Source organism: Rhinatrema bivittatum, chromosome 6, assembly GCF_901001135.1.
Source record: "Rhinatrema bivittatum chromosome 6, aRhiBiv1.1, whole genome shotgun sequence".
Taxonomy (NCBI): Eukaryota; Metazoa; Chordata; class Amphibia; order Gymnophiona; family Rhinatrematidae; genus Rhinatrema; species Rhinatrema bivittatum.
In genome coordinates, this window is record NC_042620.1 from 267,838,321 (window position 1) to 267,859,346 (window position 21,026).

The 21,026-nt window shown below is 46.8% G+C and overlaps 1 protein-coding gene across 5 annotated transcripts in view; it reads left to right on the plus strand.

The window, feature by feature from the left end:
* The first annotated feature begins 7,876 nt into the window (after positions 1–7,876).
* LOC115094264 (zinc finger protein 436-like) overlaps positions 7,877–21,026 on the plus strand; it is an 88,618-nt gene continuing 75,468 nt past the window's right edge. The window contains exons 1-2 of one of the 5 annotated variants that reach the window (XM_029607134.1): positions 9,697–9,996; positions 11,047–11,168. Coding sequence is in view for 2 of the 5 variants with exons in the window: in XM_029607137.1 (XP_029462997.1) it covers positions 9,940–9,996 (57 nt within the window). In the remaining 3 variants the exon portion in view is untranslated. Of the gene's footprint in view, positions 8,277–9,695; positions 9,997–11,046; positions 11,169–21,026 lie in introns of those variants that run through there. The other 4 variants (XM_029607135.1, XM_029607136.1, XM_029607137.1 and 1 more) reach the window with 4 other exon arrangements.

Here is a 21,026-nt window from a genome sequence, read left to right on the forward strand (position 1 = left end):
AATTGGCAGATTAACTGCAGTAGCTGGTAATACCATGTCCATACAATGGCCCATACGGGGTGAAGGATATCCCTGGCAAGACACTTGGGGCTTTGGAATCGATGGAACCGGGAAAGACCCCATGACTTATATAACAATTACCCAGCGTCGAGACAAACCTCGACCAATCATTCATCAGACTACTGTTGTGGGCTATCAGTCCTTCTTTGATGAAATATCCCACGCATCAGAAGAATTGAAAAAACATGCATTCTCCAATAACGCAAAGAATATGTTTGTCAATCTAGCTGAAAATATAGCTCTCTCTCTCGAAGTTAAAAATTGTTTTGTCTGCGGAGGAACGCACACCGGAGAACAATGGCCATGGGAAGCCAAAGAGGTCTTCCAAACCGATCTCAATCAATTGAACACGACTCTAACTTACAAACGGAAACCACACCCATATGAATGGGCTCTCCAGACAGATGTCATTGGCAGACATTGCATATCTCGACAACATTCTCGAGTATATACTACCTCTGTTGGTAATTCCCCATGTACTGGGGTGCTTACTGCTAACCTAACCACACAAACCTGGTGGCAAACTGAGAATTTAACAATGCCCAATACCATGTGGACTGAAACAATCCTCAACAAAACGTGGACTGCTGCTGGAGTGCCAACTACCCTCTTCGCTGCCCCAGACGGCTACTACTTCGTTTGTGGCCGCCGGGCATATGAATTGCTACCACTCAACTGGTATGGCACCTGTTTCCTGGCCACCATACGACCAAGTTTCTTTCTCTTACCAATCACAGCGGGTGAAACATTAGGAGTACCTGTCTACAGCCCTATGAAGCCAAACAAGCGTCGCAGAAGTCCTAAAGTTTCTATTGGTGATTGGAAAGATCAGGAGTGGCCTCCTGAACGAATTGTACAATACTACGGCCCTGCCACATGGGCTGAAGATGGCTCCTATGGATATCGAACTCCAATATACATGTTAAATCGCATCATTCGCCTACAAGCAGTACTAGAACTTCTGACTAACGATTCTGCTATGGCCCTCAATATCCTTGCCAAACAAAACACCAAAATAATTACAGCTGTCTACCAAAATCGTTTAGCCTTGGACTACCTCCTAGCACAAGAAGGTGGTGTCTGTGGCAAATTTAATCTCTCCAATTGTTGTTTACAGATCGATGATAAGAGCAAAGTTATCGAAGAGATTACTGATCGAATGATCCGATTAGCTCATGTCCCTGTGCAGACTTGGACCGGTATCCTTGATTGGACTTCCTCACTACCAAATTGGCTTACTTCAATCCCCGGATTGAAGGACATTCTCTTTCCTCTTCTGTTTTTTATTCTAACTTGCATTTTGTTCCCTCTTTGTTTACCTCTTATTTTCAGAAATCTACGATCTATGATTGAAACCATTGCTGATCGCAGGGCTGCAGCTCATGTTATGATGATCAATAAGTATGTGTCAATTTCCTCATTCCCTGATTCTGACGCATCTGACTCTGATGATATCTCTTTTGATTCTGATAACGATTATTTTGATACTAAACTCTAATCCCACCTAATTCAACGAGAGGACCACTTTTGTTGCTAGGGTAAGCCGGGCTACAAAGGGGGTTGACGCCATTAGGGCCCATCTGTCTCAAACCCGTGAAGAAACCAACGACCTAGCAGCATCTTAGGGTCCACCTTGAAAGTTATTAGTATTAATTCTTGCTTCTCTTTACAGTTCCTTAACAGCTACAAGTGATACTTCCACTTTCCGTCTCCGTTGAAGTATCAAAGGGGGGAATGAAGGAGTTCGATTCTATGAACCCCTGAAGACTGCACAGCTGTGACGCCTCTCGTCTCATCATGCTGCAGTGAAACGCACAGCCATCTTGATTTACTAACATTTGCAACGCAAACGGAACCTAATACGTAATGACGTACTTACGCACTAACGTTTAGTGAACGTGACTCCATTTTGGATTCATATTTTGTATTGTATTAATACAAACGCCGTCGCAAATGTCTAACCCGTCAATTAAATGACGAAACAATAGTCTGATCATAAGCTACACCTACTAGAGACCACGCTAGCTATTGCTTGTTCAGCAGTTTGTAAAATGTTTGTTCAGCAAAACCAGAACGCATGTGTGAAAGATAAGAACTGTAAAGTGTATAAAGGTTTGCTCCGAAGGGGGCGTGGCATGCAGTTGTACTAAGCCCTTGTCTTAGCTGCATCTTGCTGGCAATAAAAGTCTATCTTTACGGATCAGTTGTCTGGACCTCCTTACTGACGAAAAAGAGACGGTTACAAAACTACAGCACTGCATCAATGACCTTATGAGCAGGATAATTAAAGCAAACTTAAAACAATCCAGGAATGCTAGACTTTTAAAGTTAACATGATCATGTGAAGACAGTCAGAGTCGTCCCACTCCTTTACCCAGACAGAGTCATCAACCTGGAACTTATGAGTCGGGGTGGTCAGAATCAGGGGCTCATTTTCGCAGGCATGACTACGGATTGCTGAGACTGTCTCGTGAAGCCCCTTGAGTTGTCGAGTCAGGGAAATCTCCCCTTGCAAGTGCAGGGAATCAGGAATTGATGGTAGGGGCGGTGGCCGGGCATACATCATTTCATACGGGGTAAGCCCGGATTTTCGGGGGGTACACCTGATGTGTAGAAGTGCCAGAGGCAGAGCATCAGGCCATTTGGACTTGGTTTCCTGACATAGTTTGGCTAGCTGAGTTTTTAGGGATCTATTGGCCCGTTCAACAGAACCACTACTCTGTGGCCTCCAGGTGCAGTGCAGATGCCAATTGAGGCCTATGGCCTTGCTCAGTTGTTGGGTGACTTCGCTGGTGAAGGCGGGTCCATTATCTGAGTTGATCTGTCTGGGAAGACCGTACCGAGGAATTATCAGGTGTAAGAGTAAAGCCGTGACTTCCTTGGCTGTTTCTGTTCGAGTAGGGATAGCCTCAACCCAGCCGGTATAGGTACAGACGGTAACTAGCATAGTCTTGTATCCTTTGGACGGAGGCATGTGAGTGAAATCGATTTGGCAGATCTGGAAGGGGCTTGTTCCCCGTAGGATGTGACCTGGGGCCGGACCCGACCCGGACCGGGGATTATTTCGAGCACATGTGACACATCTGTTGGCAGCATGCTTGGTCCAATAGGTAATACGATTGATATAGTAGGTTTTGTCTAGCAGTTTGGCGAGAGAGTCACGACCGAGGTGGGTATGGTCGTGAGCTCCCTTTACGACTGTCCATGCAAGGCTCTCTGGTATCCAAACTCGGCCATCCTGCAAGAGCCACCACCCATTTCGCTGATTAAGGCCTTCATTCTGTGCCCAGTTGGTCTCATCAGATGCGTAAATGGGAGTTTCTGTCGGGAACTGGAGTAGTGGACAGACAAGCGGAGACGTCTGAAACGGTTCCTGAGCTGCCCTCTTTGCGGCCTCATCTGCTCTGTGATTGCCTCGGGCTATAGGATCTGACTTTCTGGTATGCGCTTTGCAATGCATCACAGCCACTTTGCGGGGCAACCAGACTGCGTCCAATAACGTGCGTACCTCTTCTGCATTTGCCAATTGTTTGCCTTCCGCAGTCAGAAATCCCCGTTCTTTGTAAAGGGCTCCATGGACTTGGATTGTGAGGAAGGCGTATTTAGAGTCTGTATAGATATTAACAGTCTTTCCCTCAGTTATCTGCAGTGCTCGGGTGAGGGCGATTAATTCAGCTTTTTGAGCAGATGTCCCCGGAGGTAGAGGTTGGGCTTCGATGATTTCGTCCTCGGATACGATTGCATATCCAGCGGATCGTATCCCATGAGTTATCTGGCTGCTACCGTCGGTGAATAACGTCAGGGCCCCTTGCCAGGGCTGGTCCCTTAAGTCAGGCCTGCTGGAGTGGATGGTAGCCATGACTTCTCCACAGTCATGGATGACAGGTTCAGGTGCCGGCAAGAGTGTGGCCGGGTTCAGATTGCTACTGTCTTGTATCTGAATTTCGGGTGTTTCACAGAGTAAAGCCTGATACTTAACAAGTCGTGAATTAGTCATCCACTTGGGCCCATGGGTTTCAAGCAGTCCCTTGATAGTGTGGGGGGTGGTTACCTGCAAGGACTGACCGAACGTTAATTTGACGGCTTCAGGTATCAGTAAGCATGCGGCAGCAATGCTTCGGAGACAGCCGGGCCATCCCTTGGCAACATTATCCATTCCTTTGGACAGATATGCAACAGGGCGTTCCCATGAGCCGAAGATTTGCGTCAGTACTCCAAGGGCCAGGCCCTTCTTCTCGTCCACGAACAGGTGGAATGATTTCGTAACATCAGGTAGGCCCAAGGCAGGGGGTGAGGACAGGGCCTCCTTGATCTGATCAAGATGCTTTAGTTCTTGTGGTTCCCAGTCAAAAGGCTGGGACTCGGTCTCTGGGCCTCGCAACTTGTCATATAATGGCTGCGCAAGGAGAGCGAAGTTAGCAATCCAGATTCGGCAATACCCCGCAGCTCCTAGAAATGCACGGAGTTCTTTTTTACAGATGGGTACAGGTTGATCTCTTATAGCACTGGTGCGGGAGACTCCGAGTCGGCGAGTGCCTTCCCTGAGACGGAATCCCAGATATTCAACTTCCACTTCACAGATTTGCGCCTTCTTTTTACTCGCACGGTACCCCTTCAGGTAAAGCGTCTTTAGCAGGTGTAGGGTCGATACCGCACATTCATGGTATGTTTCCCTGAAAATCAGAAGGTCATCCACATATTGCACAACGGACCCATGATTGACCTGGTACATCTTCAGATCTCTGGCCAGCTGTTCTCCAAACAGAGTGGGTGAATTCTTGAACCCTTGGGGTAAGCGAGTCCAGGTGTACTGATGTTTTTCTCCGGTCTGGGCATCCTCCCAGGTGAAGGCAAAGATTTTCTGGCATGTCTCCGCTACGGGGACTGAGAAAAAGGCATCTTTGAGATCAATGACACTGTACCACTTGGAGTTAGAGGAAACTTGAGCCAGGATTGAATACGGGTTTGGTACCAGCGCTACCAGATCCGCCACCTGATTATTCACCTTCCTTAAGTCCTGCACTGGCCGATAGTCACTGGTACCGGGCTTTTTGACTGGCAACAGAGGTGTGTTCCAGGCTGACCGGGTCTGTTTGAGAATGCCTAATTTGAGAAGCCTTTTTAGATGGGTCTGTATGGCTTGTCTGGCCAAATATGGAATGGGGTACTGAGGCTGATTGACAATTTGGGCATCAGATTTCATTTCAATCCACAAGGGGACTGCATCAGTGGCCACACCTCCGGGATTATTTTCGGCCCAGACTTGAGGTACACTACTCATCAATTCTCTCCGTTCCTTGTTGCGGGGTGCGTCCTCTACGTACCGGTGATCTACAGGCCCGGCGACGAGTGGGAGGTGGAGTCTCCATTCTTCTTGAATCGGACAGACTAAGGATACAGGCGTATTTGCAAAGGAAGCGGTAACCTTGCCAGAAGGTTCGAATTGCAGAGTGGCCTGCAGTTTACACAGAAGGTCTCTCCCAATTAATGGTACTGGGCATCCTGGAACGTATAGGAATTGGTGGGACACCAGTTGTCCCCCGATGCGGATTTGTCGGTTTTGTAGTATGGGTGCTGCCAATGGTTTTCCTGATGCTCCAACAATAGAGATGCTTCTGGATGTGGGGGTTGTGATGGCTGTAGTCATTACCGATCGTTGTGCTCCAGAATCCAGTAATCCTTTGAATTTTCTGCTTCCCACACAGATTTCCACCAAAGGGTCAGTGGGAAGTGTATTCTCTCGCTCTAGTCATAAATCCCGTCCCACATCATCCCCGGGCATCTCATCCAAATTCAGTTCCCATTCGGTATTCCGTTGCCTATCTTGCCGTGACCTATATTCATCTCCGCCTCGCGGTTGTTTCTCTGGACATTCGGACTTCCAGTGTCCTTCCTTCTTACAGTATGCACATTGGTTCTGCCCCAAGGGGGGCCTGGATCCCCTGGGTGGTCTGCCCCTTCCTCTGGTCCTGCCGGGTGGTTGTCGGTGGTCACGTTGACCAAGTTGTGTACTTTCCAGCGCAGCAGCAAGGAGACTGACGCTTTCCTTCATTCGGCGCCCCGTCTCCCGCTTATCTTCCTTCTTTTCTTCCTCCTCTCGATTCCCGAATACCCTGTCAGCTATTGCTTTCAGTTGACTGATGTTCATTCCCTCGAAGCCTTCTGTTTTCTGGAGTTTCCGGCGGATATCAGGGTATGACTGACTAACAAAGCTCATCACTATCATGGGCTGGTTAGCCTGCACTTCCGGGTCAAAAGGACTGTTTTTCCGGTATGATTCCATAAGGCGTTCAAGGAACTCACCAGGAGTTTCTTGTCTTCTCTGTACCACGTCCTGGATCTTACCCATGTTCACGACTTTACGTTTTCCCCTTTTTAGTGCGTCCAGAAAGGCTCGTTGGTAACGGGCGATGGATGCCCTTCCGTTATCTGTGTTGTGATCCCAGGTAGGGGGTCGCGTTGGCACCTGTTCTTCTAACCAGGTTGTCTCGTCTCGTCCTCGGGGAAGTGTTCCTCGAGCAGCGGCTTCCAGATTCTCCTGTACTTGTCTCCGTTCCTCAGTGGTGAGGAGAAAACCTGCGAGTTGGCGAATATCCGACCAGTTCGGATTATGTGCGAGGAAGATACCTTCCAGGAAGTCAATCATCTGTTCCGGCTTTTCTGAATATTTTGGTCCGTGCGTTTGCCAGTTGACCATGTCAGCTGAGGAGAACGGAATATAAGTGTAACCAATGACTGTGTGGTGTTCACGGTTGTCCCCCTGGGTAGGGACCCTCGGAACCAATGTAGCAGTTTGCCGAATCGGCATCTGGTGAATGGGTGGGATTTCCTTCACCGCATATGCATGGTACGGCTGGCCCTTATATTGGCTGGGTCCAGGCGAGACGTCAGGATACTGAATATGACTGCGGGTGTGCGTAGAAACTGGTGAGGAAAGTAACGGGGTTGCCTCAGAAGAAGTTCGGGATGGTAGTGTCCCGGGGGGCAAATCCTGCTGGCCGATGACTTCTCTATCGGAGCTCGTTGATGGGGTGGATTGAGGTTAAACCACGGGCACTGGCAGGGACAAAGGGGGATACAGAGGGACATATGGAGGTGGTGGGGGTTCTTCCATTTCCCCTTCACAGACCGGTTTCTTGTCGGGAGATAGACAAGGGGCTGTCGGCAGGGCTTGATCACATTCTTTTCCAGTAGTTAAGATGGCCGACTTCCTGCAGTCACGTTCACATTCTTTTCCAGTAGTTAAGATGGCCGACTTCCTGCAGTCACGTTCACATTCTTTTCCAGTAGTTAAGATGGCCGACTTCCTGCAGTCACGTTCACATTCTTTTCCAGTAGTTAAGATGGCCGACTTCCTGCTTCTCTTCCGGTTTGCTGTCTGCTCGTCGACGGCGGCCATGATGGCTGGCTGTTCGCTCCTCATCCGGTTTTCCAACTTCCGGTCTTTTAACTTCCGGTTTTTCGACTTCTTTATGTGAGCCACCATAGTTAGGGCAGCTCCCTCCACCGAGGTTTTAGCCCACGACGGGGGATCGAGAATGACTGCGATCCAGGCATCTATGTAGGGTATATCCTCAGGGCAACCCGGATTCCCTTCGATTATTACAATATTCTGAACTTTAGCAGCGGTCTGGAAGTCGAAAGTTCCCTCTGCTGGCCAGTCCACGGTCTGCCCCAGACCGGGCCATTGATATGCACATCGCTGTATCATGCCTGACTTCGTACATTTATGTTTGTCGAACACTTCGTTAAAGTGTTCCACCATCAGGTCTAACGGAGTGGACTCCTTCCCGCCCATCGTATCTCTCAGGACAGAAGACAGACAGAGAGGGGAAAGGGAAGACGGACAGGTAAGGGGTCCTTGTCCGTCAGACACAGTGGGATCACAGTCGCCCCGACTAAGCGCGGTCGCCCGGCTTAGAACTGCGAGGCCATTCACTCACTTGCATACAACAGGAAACCCGTGCCTCCCAGAGCTGCTATGGGGGTTCGGAACCTCGTTCCTACTTGGCCATGCAGCGGAGCTTGATCAGGGCTCCCTTCGATCCGTTAAGGGATCGGACTAAATTCCCAATACTCGCCTGCAGGCTTCCAGATTCCCAGGTCGTCAGGAAAGTCGTCTTCTCGGACCACCACTCACAAGGGTCTCAGAGGATCTCCGTGGAATGGTCCCCACAGAAACCTGATCACTGAACTCAGCGGTGGCCACTCACCAGGTAAGTCTGGGGGATCACTCCGCCACAAAATCTCCCGGACCGTTTGGGGGGCTAAATATAGCGTTATCCCCAGGGACTCAGCTCCTGGCTGGCTCGCCAACTGTTACCGTATGAACAAAGACCCCAGAAAATAACCGGTCCGTAGAAGATAGACTTTATTAGCTAGCAAGATGCAGTCCTGGCTAGTGCTCAGAAAAACTGCATGCCACTCCCCCTAGGGAGCTGACTTTTATACAGTAATGCTGGTAAAGAGGCGTAGCTTACAGTCAGAGTATATCACACGTCAGAAAGCAGAAATGAAACTAATGTAACAAAAACGAAACTTAAGGCAGGCAGTATACAGCTGCAAGCATCTTATTAATACAGTACATGATTAAAAAGGCCCACTAGATGGCAGTACAGTTCAGTGTTTCTTATTACTACAGTACATGACTAAAAAGGCCCACTAGATGGCAGTACAGTTCAGTGCTGGCTTAGATGGCAGTACAGTTCAGTGCTGGCTCAGGTAAACAGGGATTTCCAGCCAACGCCGCAGCTGGATATCTGGTGCTAGGCAGTGCTGGCTCATATCAGTGCTGGCTCAGGTAAACAGGAATTTCCAGCCGCCAACGCCGCAGCTGGATATCTGGTGCTAGGCAGTGCTCAGAACACCTACAATCAGACACTTCCGAACCATCCAAAAAAGGACAGCAAAGTCCTGGGATTCTTAACCCATTAGGAGCCATAAAATTGTACAGCGTGTCACCTTCTGATCACCCACCAAAAACCCCTCTTCACCTCTGCCTCCCCCCCTTCCCACTATCATCGGAATGCTTTGTATGATTCACTTATATTTTCTGACAAAATGCCATCTTTTGCCTCTTCTACTCTGACCTGAAAGGAGCACCAGCTCCGAAAAGCTTCGCTATGCGATATTTAGTCCGCTAAAAAGGTTTCACCTTTTCTGTTAACCTTTATTTCCGTACCCGGCATAAGACAGAATCCCACAGCCCTCAGGAAAAATGTTCTCCCTTTGCCCTTATAATATATATATATATATATATATATTATATATTTTTTTTAAATTATGCTGTTGGATGCGTATTCTTTGAGTCATAACAATTCTGATCTCGTCTCCTCCTTTTCGCAACCCCCTCTCCAGAGAAAGGGCCTTCTTGCGAACGAGATCCATTAAGTCTTTGAACAGAGAGATGATGTGACCGGCTCTCTGATTGGAGGAGCCTGCAGGAAGCCCGGGCACAGGGCCTTCTCTCAGCCCGTCTCATTGGTCGGTGGGTGGGGGGAAGGATTTCTCTCTCATGAAAGCAGAAGAATGCAGCTACAATAGATGGTCACTGTGGACAGCTCCTTGTCTGCTGCACGGGGTGGGGAGAGGGCTGGGGGCAGCTCCTATTGAGAGGCAATTCTGGGGAGGGGGGCGTGCAGTTGCTTTCCTGCTGCCCGAAGCGTTGTGGGGGCAGGGGGAAGAGAGCGCTCCTTTCCTTCTGCACAGTGCATCGCGATTGGTTTGGGATCTGCTTTTCTTGAGACACTGAGCGCTGCATGGGGGGACGGGACAGCTCCTTCCCTGCGGCACTGTACATTGCAGAAGAGCAGCTCGTTTTCTTATTGCATTCCTTCCCCCCCGCCACCCCGTGCAGTGGGACCACAGCTCAGCGCCCAAATGTTTATGCTGCCGATGCTGAACGACCGGAAAATGTCTGAATCGGATTTTCATCAGGTAAGAAACCGTCATTGGGTCTGGCTGCACGTAACCGGTAAGTGCAAGAGACTGACGACTACTGCTGGGCTATTATAACAATAGAGTTCTGGGAAGTACAGTACAGCCATGTTACAAAGGAATCATCTCTGAATTCCACATAGAGGCTTTCAGAAGGAAATATGGCATATGGAGCTTGCCTCTGACAATGTTCCTTTCACATCTGGGAAGGTTTATCCCCCTTCCAATTCCAAACTACCTCTCTGCTCTCTGTATTTAATGCAGTCTTGCTTTTATTGGCAGGAACCTTCGGGCATACTGTATAGATCCTTGAAATCACTGTGTCTAATCATCTAAAAATACTGCAAGACAATGCAGATATGGTTCAGTGATTATCTTCCGTTTTGAAAACAACACATTTTCACCAGCCAATCAGCTGCGAGTTCCTTTGGGACTTCTCTTACAGGGCAAGCCCACTGGTACTTATAGCAGATGGCAGCAGTTTAAGGAAATGTCTATCTAAAAATATTATTTTTCTAAAGATGATGGTTCCCTGATAGCAGGCTTCACGGGTAGATGGCTGTTAAACTCCTCCTAAAGACCTTGATTTAGCTCAGGACATATAATATATATCTGACAGTAGAGCCTGCTTCCAGGCGTACGGGTAGGATTTTTACTTAAATACTATTGGATTCTCCTAGGTTTGAGATTTTGGATGTCATGTGTTTTCTTAGACTTGGAGGCTTAGGGTTGGGTCAACACTCCTAGGCTTGTGCTTTTGCTTTTTTCCGATTCAGCTTGATTTACTAGGACTTTTTCCCATTTTATTTATGGGAAAGCGCTTAGTAAATCAGGCTGTTAAGCTTGCTGTGTGGAGTTTGATTAGCCCTTTTAGGTCCTCACTTACTAAGCTTTTTTTTTTTACCTCAATGGACACAGAATAGAAGAAAAGCTGTAATAAATCAGACCATCTATGTTTGGTGTGAGCCAGCCTATGGAGGGAGGGGGATTATGTGAATTGGTTCAGATTTACATCATTTGCCTGAAGGAAATTTCTCCTATTGTTTACAGTACTTACTCTTAACCTACAACTTCTGATGGCAGCGTTAGAGGAGTTTGAAATCAGGAGAGAATCCCTCTTATCTGGACTTGTGAATTGGGAAAAAAGTGAGACTCAAGTCAAGTGAGAGTTGGTATGACTGCTGGAAAGTGGCTCATGTACATTTTGCTTGGATTTAATCAGAGATGCCTCAGGACAGTAATAACAGTGGTCTGCATAATCTAAATTGAACTACTCTTGCCTTCTCCTTATTCCAGATCGGAGGTGGTCTGGATTCAATTCAGACTGGATCTTCCATTCCTAATACTTTCTGAGGCAAATTTTCAAAGGCTTAGAAAATAGAGTTAACTGCCTAACTCAGTCATATCCAGCTAAGTGGATTTTTAGCCATCAGAAAGTATGTGTACATTTCTATAACACTAATATATTTAACTGCATAAAAAGGGGCATTCTAGGTGGCATTTCAGAGTCGTGATTGGAAATTACAAGCTACATTTTAGTGAAAAATATGTGCCTAGATAGCTGCATGCTGCTGATATGAAATCTTCACACTTGAAGTAAGTGTAGGCCAGGAGAGTCCCTAAACTTTTTATCTTCTAATCCAAAAACAAACAAAAAAAATGTACAAAATTTATTTGATTTATTTGATTTGTTACACACCTTTTCGTGCAGAAAAGCTCAAAGCGAGGAACAAACATTACAAACTGTTTAAAAATGTAAATATGAACATAATACAATAACAGAACAATTTAAAAATTCTGCTAAACTTAAGAATTAGGGAAAAGTTCCAGAATATGTTTTGCTGAATTTTTCTGTACAGTACATGCTTTCCTTTACAGTTTCCCTGAATTTTTCTGTACAGTTTCCCTGCTAGCAGTTTTCTTGGAAACTATGAGCCCAGCTCAAGAACAGGCCCCAAGCTCTAGCTTGATTTGTCTTCCAGAGAAGAAGATAAACCAAAAAGTGAACGGAATCTGGTCCTTCCATCCACAGATTACTCAAGCCCTAAACTCTCTCCAGGCCAGCCAGCTTGATCCCTGCTCCTTATCTCTCTCCCATCAGTATCCGATCCACTTCCCTGCTTTCCCTACCCTCCACCAATGAGATTAATCCCTGCTTCCTGACATATCCTGGCCAGCTCCATTCCTGTTTTCTTCCCAGGTAGCAGGATACTTTCTCCCTACCTAATCAGTGCCTGTAGATCATGGGACTTGCTAGCATTAGGTAGTTTATATTGCACTAATATAGGGGTTCCCAACCTTTTAGGGTGCATGTGAACCCCTTTTTCAACCTCCAAAACCTTTGCAGATCCTCATGTGTCTCTTTCCTTTTTACATGCAGTTAAATATCATATGGAACACTGATTAATGTAATAACATGCACTTCAGAATCATTTGTAATGTATAAAACTTAATATTAAATAAGGAATGGTGTATGATATAAACTGTGCTCTCCCTCCTACCCTCCCCTTATGGCCCCTTCATAAATGCTACTCCCTTTCCCAAGTGCCTTCTCACCTTCCTTCCTCCCATGCGCCTTTCCTGAGTGCTCTCCCTCCTGTTCTTTCCTTCCCGCGGCCCCCTTCTCTGGTTCAGTCCCTCCAGCCTTCCTCATGTGACCCCCATCCTGAATGCTTACCCTCTGCCCTCTCCGTTCCACAAGTACCTTCCCTGATGCCCTGCTTGCCCCCATCCCATGGCATCTTCCCTTCTCTCCTCCCCTTCCTGTGTGCCCTTCCCTGGTTCTACTCCTCAAGGCCCCTTCCTGAATGTTTTCCTTCTGTGCACCTTCCTCCCTCCTGCCCTTTCTCGATGGCCTCTTTCTGAGTGCTGCACATCCTCCCCCAGTGGGCCCCATCCCTCCCCTATGGCTCCTTCTTGAGAGACCTTTCCCAATCATGGCCCAGGCAGCGTACGGCATTATTAAATATTGAGAAACAATAAGTCCCTGCCTCAAAGAGTTTACAGTCTAGGGGTGAATTTTCAAAGAGTTACATGCGTCAAAAAGGAGCATATCCATGTGAAAGCAGCACGTACTCACGTAATCTCCGTCTTAGAAATATATCAAAAGGGTGCGTGTACTTTCGGTTTTGCATAATCATATGCACGTGGGGGAAAGGGGCGGGGCCAAGAGTTATATGCACGAGTCGCTCTTTTACAAGAAAGGTGCGTACATTTAGCAACCTGCTCACATCATTTTGTGCCTGCTAAGTATTTTGCGGAAGTGACATTAAACGTGTTTATTGTGCACAGTAGGCTGGGTGGGAGGTCTCAGGTGAACTGGGGGGAGTTCAGGCTGAAGAACCAGGAGGGTCTCGGTGACCTGGAGGAGGAGTGGGCGAGCTGCTAGTGGAATTGGAAATCTGGGAATTTCTGTTGTGCCTTAGGCTCATAAATTGGATCCTTACGCAAGCAAATCCTACTTTATATTTAGGTGTAAAATATCTGCACGTATATTTTTAAAATTGGTAGGAAAAGTACGCAGGTTGACTGCACTGCATGTGTTCGTGCGTAAGCATACATACACGTGTATGTTGTAGGGTGCACTTAGCGCATTTTATAATACAGCTGTGTCTGATACGTAAATTATAGATCTGCACACAGCCTTATACAGGTGATTATGCAGCCATGCAGAGTTGTTTGAAAGTTTTTCTCTTAAGGGCCTGATTTTAAAAAGCATTTACTCCAGTAAAACTGGGTTTTACTCAAGTAAGTGGCTTTTGAAAATTGCTACGATAGTAAGTTAGATTTAAGTGTTTAAATCCTTTGAAAATGTCCTCCTATGTGAGTACTTGAGGCAATGAGAGATAAAGGCCAGGATTTGAACTCTGGTACTCCTCCCATTGCTTTAACCACTAGGCCATTCCTTCCCTTCTAAATGGTAGATGCTATTGTAAGAACAGAATTACTGGCCAAGTGGATAAAAACGACTTAATGGGCAACAGCCAGCATGGAATTAGCCAAGGGAGGTTGTGCCTTACTAGTTTATTAGAAATCTTTGAAGATGTAAATAAACCCGTAGATAAGAAAATAGTGATTCTGGATTTTCAACAGGCATTTGAAAAAGTCCCACATAAGAGACTCCTCTGCAAATTAAAAAAATCACGTGATAGGGACTCAGTGTCTTATTGTGAATTGGTAACAGATAGAGAGTAAGACTAAATGATCAGTTTTAATTAATTAATTTATATTGATTATATTCTGCAAGTCTCTAGGATTCTTTGCGGAATACAAGTTGCATACATAATTATACACACAATACATAATAAACAACATACACCTTCATAAACAGTGGCGAGAGGTAAACAGTGGAGTGGCCAAGGGATCTGTTCTGTAACCGGTGCTATTTAACTTGTTCAATAATGATCTAGAAAAGGAAGCAGTGATCAGATTTGCAGATGATAAAAAAAAAATAAATATTCAAATTAGCTAAAACACAAGCTGACTGTAAAGGTCTGCAGGAGTACCTGGCGAGGCTGGGGAACTGGACATCTAAATGGATGAAATTTAATCTGGACATGTGCAATGTAATGCATTTTAGGGAAAAATTATCCTAATGGGCAGGGCCATTTTCAAAATGTTTTAGGCAGGCAAAGAGGATTTTTCCCTGCATAAAAAGCTTGTTTGAAAACTGCTCCCTTCCCCCACAGTGCAGGTAGAAGTTTGCCTGCTGTTCACAGCGCATCTGCTTGTAACTGCGGGCCAGAGGAGATGGGGTTAGGGAGGTGAGTGAAAGCTCGCATGGGGGATTTCATTCTGAAATCCCTGCGCATACTTTCACACTCTTACTTTGCACCTGTTTCAAAAGACACAATACACTTGCATTCCCCCACCAACCTGAATTTTCAAAGCAAACTCCACAGAGAGTTTCCCTTTGAAAATTAGCTTGCAGGCCCACCTAGAAGGGTTTAGGGGAAACAAAAAGTTTGGCCAAGTTTCTGGGGGAAAGATCCATTAGAAATGACTAGCCAGGTAGATTTAGGGAATCTCCATTTTTTTCACATCTGGGAATGAGTGACAAGGAAGGGATTTCCCCCTTAAGAGCTGCTGGGTACCTCTCACTAGTGATGGACTTCCCACTCGGTAGTGTAGGCAACTGGGGGAGGATGGGGGAGGCAGCCACTCTGCCTGTGTAGGGCTGTCAACAGGGTAGGCAAGGGGGGTGCCATGCCCCAGGCTGGTCGTGGTTTTTGAGGGGGAATCCCCCTCCCCCCACAGCCGCAGCTTCAGGGGGATGGGCAGCCAGTGCCCAAATATCTGTGCAGCTCGGAGGTATAAATCTGCCAGGGCTTCCTACTGACCCAGACTGGTCACTGTCAGAGACAGGATGCTGAGCTCAGGGGATCATTGGTCTGCCCCAAACAGGGCAATTCTGATGCTCTTAAAACAGGCTGGACTTGGGCCCACGAAAGAGAGAGAGAGAGGTGAGCTTTACTGGGAGAAGAGAGAAAGGTGGCAAGGCAATGAAAAGCAGCATGAAGGAAATGGAGCCTATAAAAGAGAAACGGAAGAAATAGAGGCTGAAAAATGAGAAAACATTGAAAAGGGAAGAAGGAATGAGGAAATGGTGAACTGAGAGAAGTCCAAGCAAAGAGGGAGCAAAAAAAAAACCATAAGGTAAACAACAAGAGACGGAAAACAAATTAGGAAATACGTCTGTTTTAATTCTGATTCCTGTCCCTCCTCCTCCCAGGTTTCTCAAGCAGCTTGCCTAAGCAATTCACTGACTGAGGACTAGAGGGGATCCTCTCCTCCCAGACTAAATCCCTTCCTTCCTGAAACACGAGCACATCATGTCCGTAACAGGGCAGGCAGACAGGAGACTTGAGACTCCATTCATCCGAGATGCACCTCTTCAGCCATAGCCCGGTTTCAGCCCAAGCTGATTTGTTTCTTTTCTACTCAGGTCCGATTGTAAGAACCAAGCCATAACCCCTTGGGTTGGCTCCTCTATCAAATTAATCTGTCTTATCCGGTTCTATATACGGAAATACCTATAGTACCTGTATGTAATCCGCTTTGATGTACACTTTGAAGTGCCGAAAAGCGGAATATAAAAAGCTAAATAAAGAAATACGTGTACATTGACACATTTCAGCTTCTCGCATGACTGTGCACAGCACTGACAGTGATTGCATTTATAATTCCCAGTGATGGGAACACTGTAATCCCAAAGATGCCTTCATAGGTGACGGTTTGGAAGTTATAACGCAGCGTCTAATGTCTTAACTTGCTGTGAAAACAGGCGACAGATTTTCATCAAACACCTGATTGGTTTTCAAAATCCACCACTGTCCCATGATCAGCTTACAAATCTTACTGTAGAACAGGTATACAGTAATCTGATTGCAGTAGGCTGTGGCTGTCAGTCATTCTGTACAGGAACATGTGTGCCAGATTCAGTTGGGCTGTGCTATATTTGCATATTTTGGCTGCCCCTGTGGGAAACGGCTTGTACTTTCGTAAAAGAGATTTCTCAGATAATTGGTTAGAATGCACAAGTTTGGTTCCTGCAAGCTTATCTCAAAATAATTATAACAATATCAGGTAAAATTATAACAATATCAGGTAAAATTCGGTAAGAAGCTTAGACCATAAAAATGAGTCTGAAACGCTACTCCAAAGCGGTGGGTTTTTAACATTTCTTAAAAATTCTAGCACAAGGAGCTAAATGCAGCTTTTGGGAAGTGAATTCCAAAGGGCAGGTGCCACGCCAGAGGAAGTCGGAGAGGCAAGCATAACGTACCAACAGAACATCAAGGGGGATGCTCCCTTTGCAGAGAGTGTGTGAGTCTGCATGGGAGGAAGAAACCGTGTGCTTTACATTTCTATATTCTCGCTTGATTTGTTTTTTTTTTGGGGGGGGAGGGGGGTGCTAAGTTTCCCATCGTTAGCTTCTTCTGACCTGGTATGTCCTTTCCTTCTTTCTGATCCTAAGGGTTTTCTCAGCATCTTGTGAAGGTGCCGCCTACATTTGCTTAGCTTGAGTTATTCACTTAAAGGCCAATTTTCAAAGTTGCCTCACGTTTGGAGTTAGCCTCTTAAATTGGCCCTTTTTACCAGGGCTGAGTCCCTAAAGATAGGCGCCTAAAGTTGGTGGCTTCAGGGACTGAATTAATGGCGGGGAAAAGAGTTAGGAGCTTAGCACTGACTTTCAACACTAGGCACTTAACTTACAGGCTAATTTTAAAACGAGTTTGCTTGCGCTCATACGTGCAAGTATCGGCGCGTGAGCAGAGATACGCTTGCCATTTTAAATTGTGCGTGCACTTGCGTGCATATGTTTTAAAATACACCTCATGCGCCTATTCTCAAGAGATTGTGTGAGAAGATGTAATTTGCATATCTTTCCTAGAACTATGCCGGCTTTTACATGCACCTGTAGGGAGATTTGAAAACATGCTGGCATGAGGGACAACCCAGTTTTTCCAGTCTTTCTGCCAGTTTGCCCAGTTAATAGCGAGGTCCCCTCTGGTTCTTCATCCTGAACGCCCCACAGTTGACCCAGACCCCTCACCCTGTCCTGTAAGCCATAAAACCCGAGATCTAAAGACTTGCTCCTCATCTGGAGCAGCAGATGAGGAGCATTGGCTTGTTACACGGATAACAAGCCAATGCGAGCCGCGGTCCCCAGTTTTAAAATAAAGAGTTACATGCGTAACTGTTGGCTCCGCCCCAGAATGCCCATGCCCCGCCCATTCCCTGCCCCTTTTCCGCCCTTTTATTTTAGCACGAGAAGAGCTTTTAAAATTGACCTCTTAGGCTCCTAAATCTAGACAAATGTATAGTGCCCCTAACTTTGGGTGAATTTTCAACTGAAAAGTTAGACCCTCCCTTAGTTTGGATGAAAATAGATACCTAAATTTAGGGGTCAGCTTTTTTTGAATATCGGTCTCATTCTGTACTGTGTTTATAGAACTGTGACCAGGCTCTCACCCAGTTTTGGATCTGCAGATACATAATGCAGGCTTAGATGATCAGTCCGCTTTGACCTGATTTGAATTTTGTTAAATTTTTTTAGTTTGATTTATTTTGATTTCTTCAAAGCAGATTACATTCAGGTACCGTAGGTATTTCCTTTCCGCACAGGGCTTACAATCTAACAGGGTAATTTTCAAAGGAAAATGTATATATACATTACTGACCTGGCAATTACAAAGGCCCATTTTATCCACGTTCGTTAAGTGCATTTAACGCACGTAAATCCTATTGACAATTCAATAGCATATATTGTAGCAATTTTTAAAAGCCTTTGAAAATCGTTTAAAGTATGCTGAATTAGCCATGCTCAGTGGGCGACGTCAGCAGGCAGCACGAGACGGAGTTGTCTCTCCAAGCCAGTAGAGCTTTATGGTTCTACTGGACATGTGTGGGATTTCCCGTGCGATCATAGTTTCTAGAATCTCCTCAGTCTCATTGTGTCCACGCTGCACACTGACGCCTGATCCAGTCTTTCAACATGATTTTATCTCCTCTTCAAAAGTTTTCACACTAGTGACCCACATAAACACTGATCAGTGTTACCATGCCTTTCTGGAAGACGCTCCTGTGGGCATATCATGTCCATCACAGATGGGTACAATTATTGTTACTTGCGCCTGGGCCTGACCATGATCATCCCAACTGCCTGGACAGCGGCATGATGTTGCCCCAGGCCCAGAGGCAAAGAGCGAAGAAAATTGCACAGCTCAGGGCTGGAGGTGAGCCATTGCCAACGGGAGTACCCAGGACAGTTTCTTCCAGTAAGTCCTCCCAGGGGCATGAATGGGGATCAGAGATCATCTCACTCTTCCCTGGGGACGAGCAAAAACGCACAAAAGAAAAAGTGCCATGCACTGAGAGCCCTGTAAGAGGCCAGCCGAGCACCACATAAGGATCACAGCACTGTTTCAACCAAGAAATCACAGCTCGACACATGATGCATCAGTGCGCCCGGCACATCAGCGCACCCAGCACACTATACATCCAGTCGTTCGGTGCACAAGAAAGAGCACCACACGACGCAAGTAAATGAATGGTGCATGACATCGAAGAGCGCTGGAAATCCAGCACATCGAAGCAACAGGTGCAAGTCCTGTCCACAACTTCGCATGATGCGAAAAATAAAAAAGGACAGGACGCCTCCAGACGCACTGCTCCAGATGCTCCTTCCTGCACCTTGCAGGCCGAAGCACAGTATATGGTGCACGACGCCTCAAGAGTGACGAGGACACTCATCCTTAGGAATTCAGACACACATTCCCTCCAGTAGTGAGCTCACCACGAGGCACTCGATGCAGGGACCTAAACCAAGAACTCTTTCGGAGTTATCACACAAGGAGCAAAGATAACTACTCTCTACACAACTAGCAAAAACATTCAGATCAGACGAACGCCCCTGGTTCTCCTTCCAGTCTCCCAAATCCATTCTTCCTTGGGATCCGACAAACATTTGACAGCTGGACCACCAATTTATGACCAGACTGGGGCTCAGGACATCTTAAAGATGGCTATACCAACTCACAGATACCCACAGAATATCATAAGTACCTATGAGTACCTCAGCGGGCCCTATGTCATTCCCCATTTAATGAATCTTGCAACAGGGGTTCCGGTTGCAAAACACTGGACACAATATGTTCCCTACTTCCGGTCATTCAGCCGGCTCCTTTGGAACACAAACCAATCTTAGTATTGGCGAAGGATGCACTGCCAATAACACGATGGCAGAGATCTCAGCTGGTGATGGAACAAATAATGGATATTATCAAGAATTTCTTTACTTCTCTCTTTCTGCAAGTGGAAGAGACCCATTTTCCACCAGCTTACTCGATCCTCCCCTCATTTCCAGAGAGTCTAATGCCAAGGGGGCTCAAATACTTCCTTCCTCCTTGTCTTCGGAAAAACTAACATCTTCCATATCAGAGGAATTCCTGCCTAGATCAATCCCTTCACATGAACACCAGTCTGCAGGGCTTGCCGCAGTCCTCCTTGCATTCCTACCATTCTCTAGGGGAGCCCCAGGCAGTATGACTGGGATGCCTTCTGACCCACCTGAACAGACCTCACCAGCAGAAGAACTTACCTGCTCCCAGATCATTCAGAAGATGAAAATAATAGAGATTTGCAAGGATCCACACCAGAGTGGAACCAGGCTGCTGGCGCTAACTTTCAAAAAGGGTGGGCAAAGCAATCTCAAGCCCCTCCTGGGGCCATACGGCAAATTCAACCCCCTCCTGGGGTGGCGAGGCAGGCTCAACCCCCTCCTGGGGTAATGCGACTAATTCAACCCCTTCCTGGGGCGGGCAGAACAGTCTCAAACCCCTCCTGGGGCGGCAGAACAGGCTGAAACCCCTCCTGGGGCACTGCGGCAGGCTGAAACCCCCTTCTGGGGTGGCAAAGCAGTCTCAAACCCCTCCTGGGGCCGTGTGGAAAATTCCACCCCCTCCTGGGGTGGCGAGGCCAGCTCAACCTCCTCCTGGGGCGATGCGGCTGGTTGAAACCCCTCCTGGGGCGATGCGGCAAATTCAACCCCCTCCTGGGGTGGCGAGGCAGGCTCAACCCCCTCCTGGGGTACTGCGGCAGGCTGAAATGGCTGGATATAGAAGCCTGTTATTGACTGGTCATAAGTTGTAGGAGTGGTTATGATAGAGTGGAAGGAGGATAAAGACCGGACTGTAAAGCACTTGGTGGATAGAGACAGACTGCCAGTCCTCTGATCACGGTTCCCTGGTTCTGATGAGTGGGTTTGCAGATTAGTAAAAGCACAGGCAGCTCTGGAACATCTAGCAGCTCGTCAGGCGTGACTGACCAGCAGTTGTGGGAGGCAGAGCTTTGCTAGGCTTAATCAGCTCTCTCTGCTTTAGAGGATCTTGTTTCTGAGGCCCTAGCATGGAAGTCACAGGAGCATTCCTGACCAGGTGAGTTCTAGGGCTTTCTGGGAGATAACCTCACACAAAAAAAATCAAGTTTTCTTCAAGGTTTCATGAGAAGATGTGCTAGGATTCTTTATC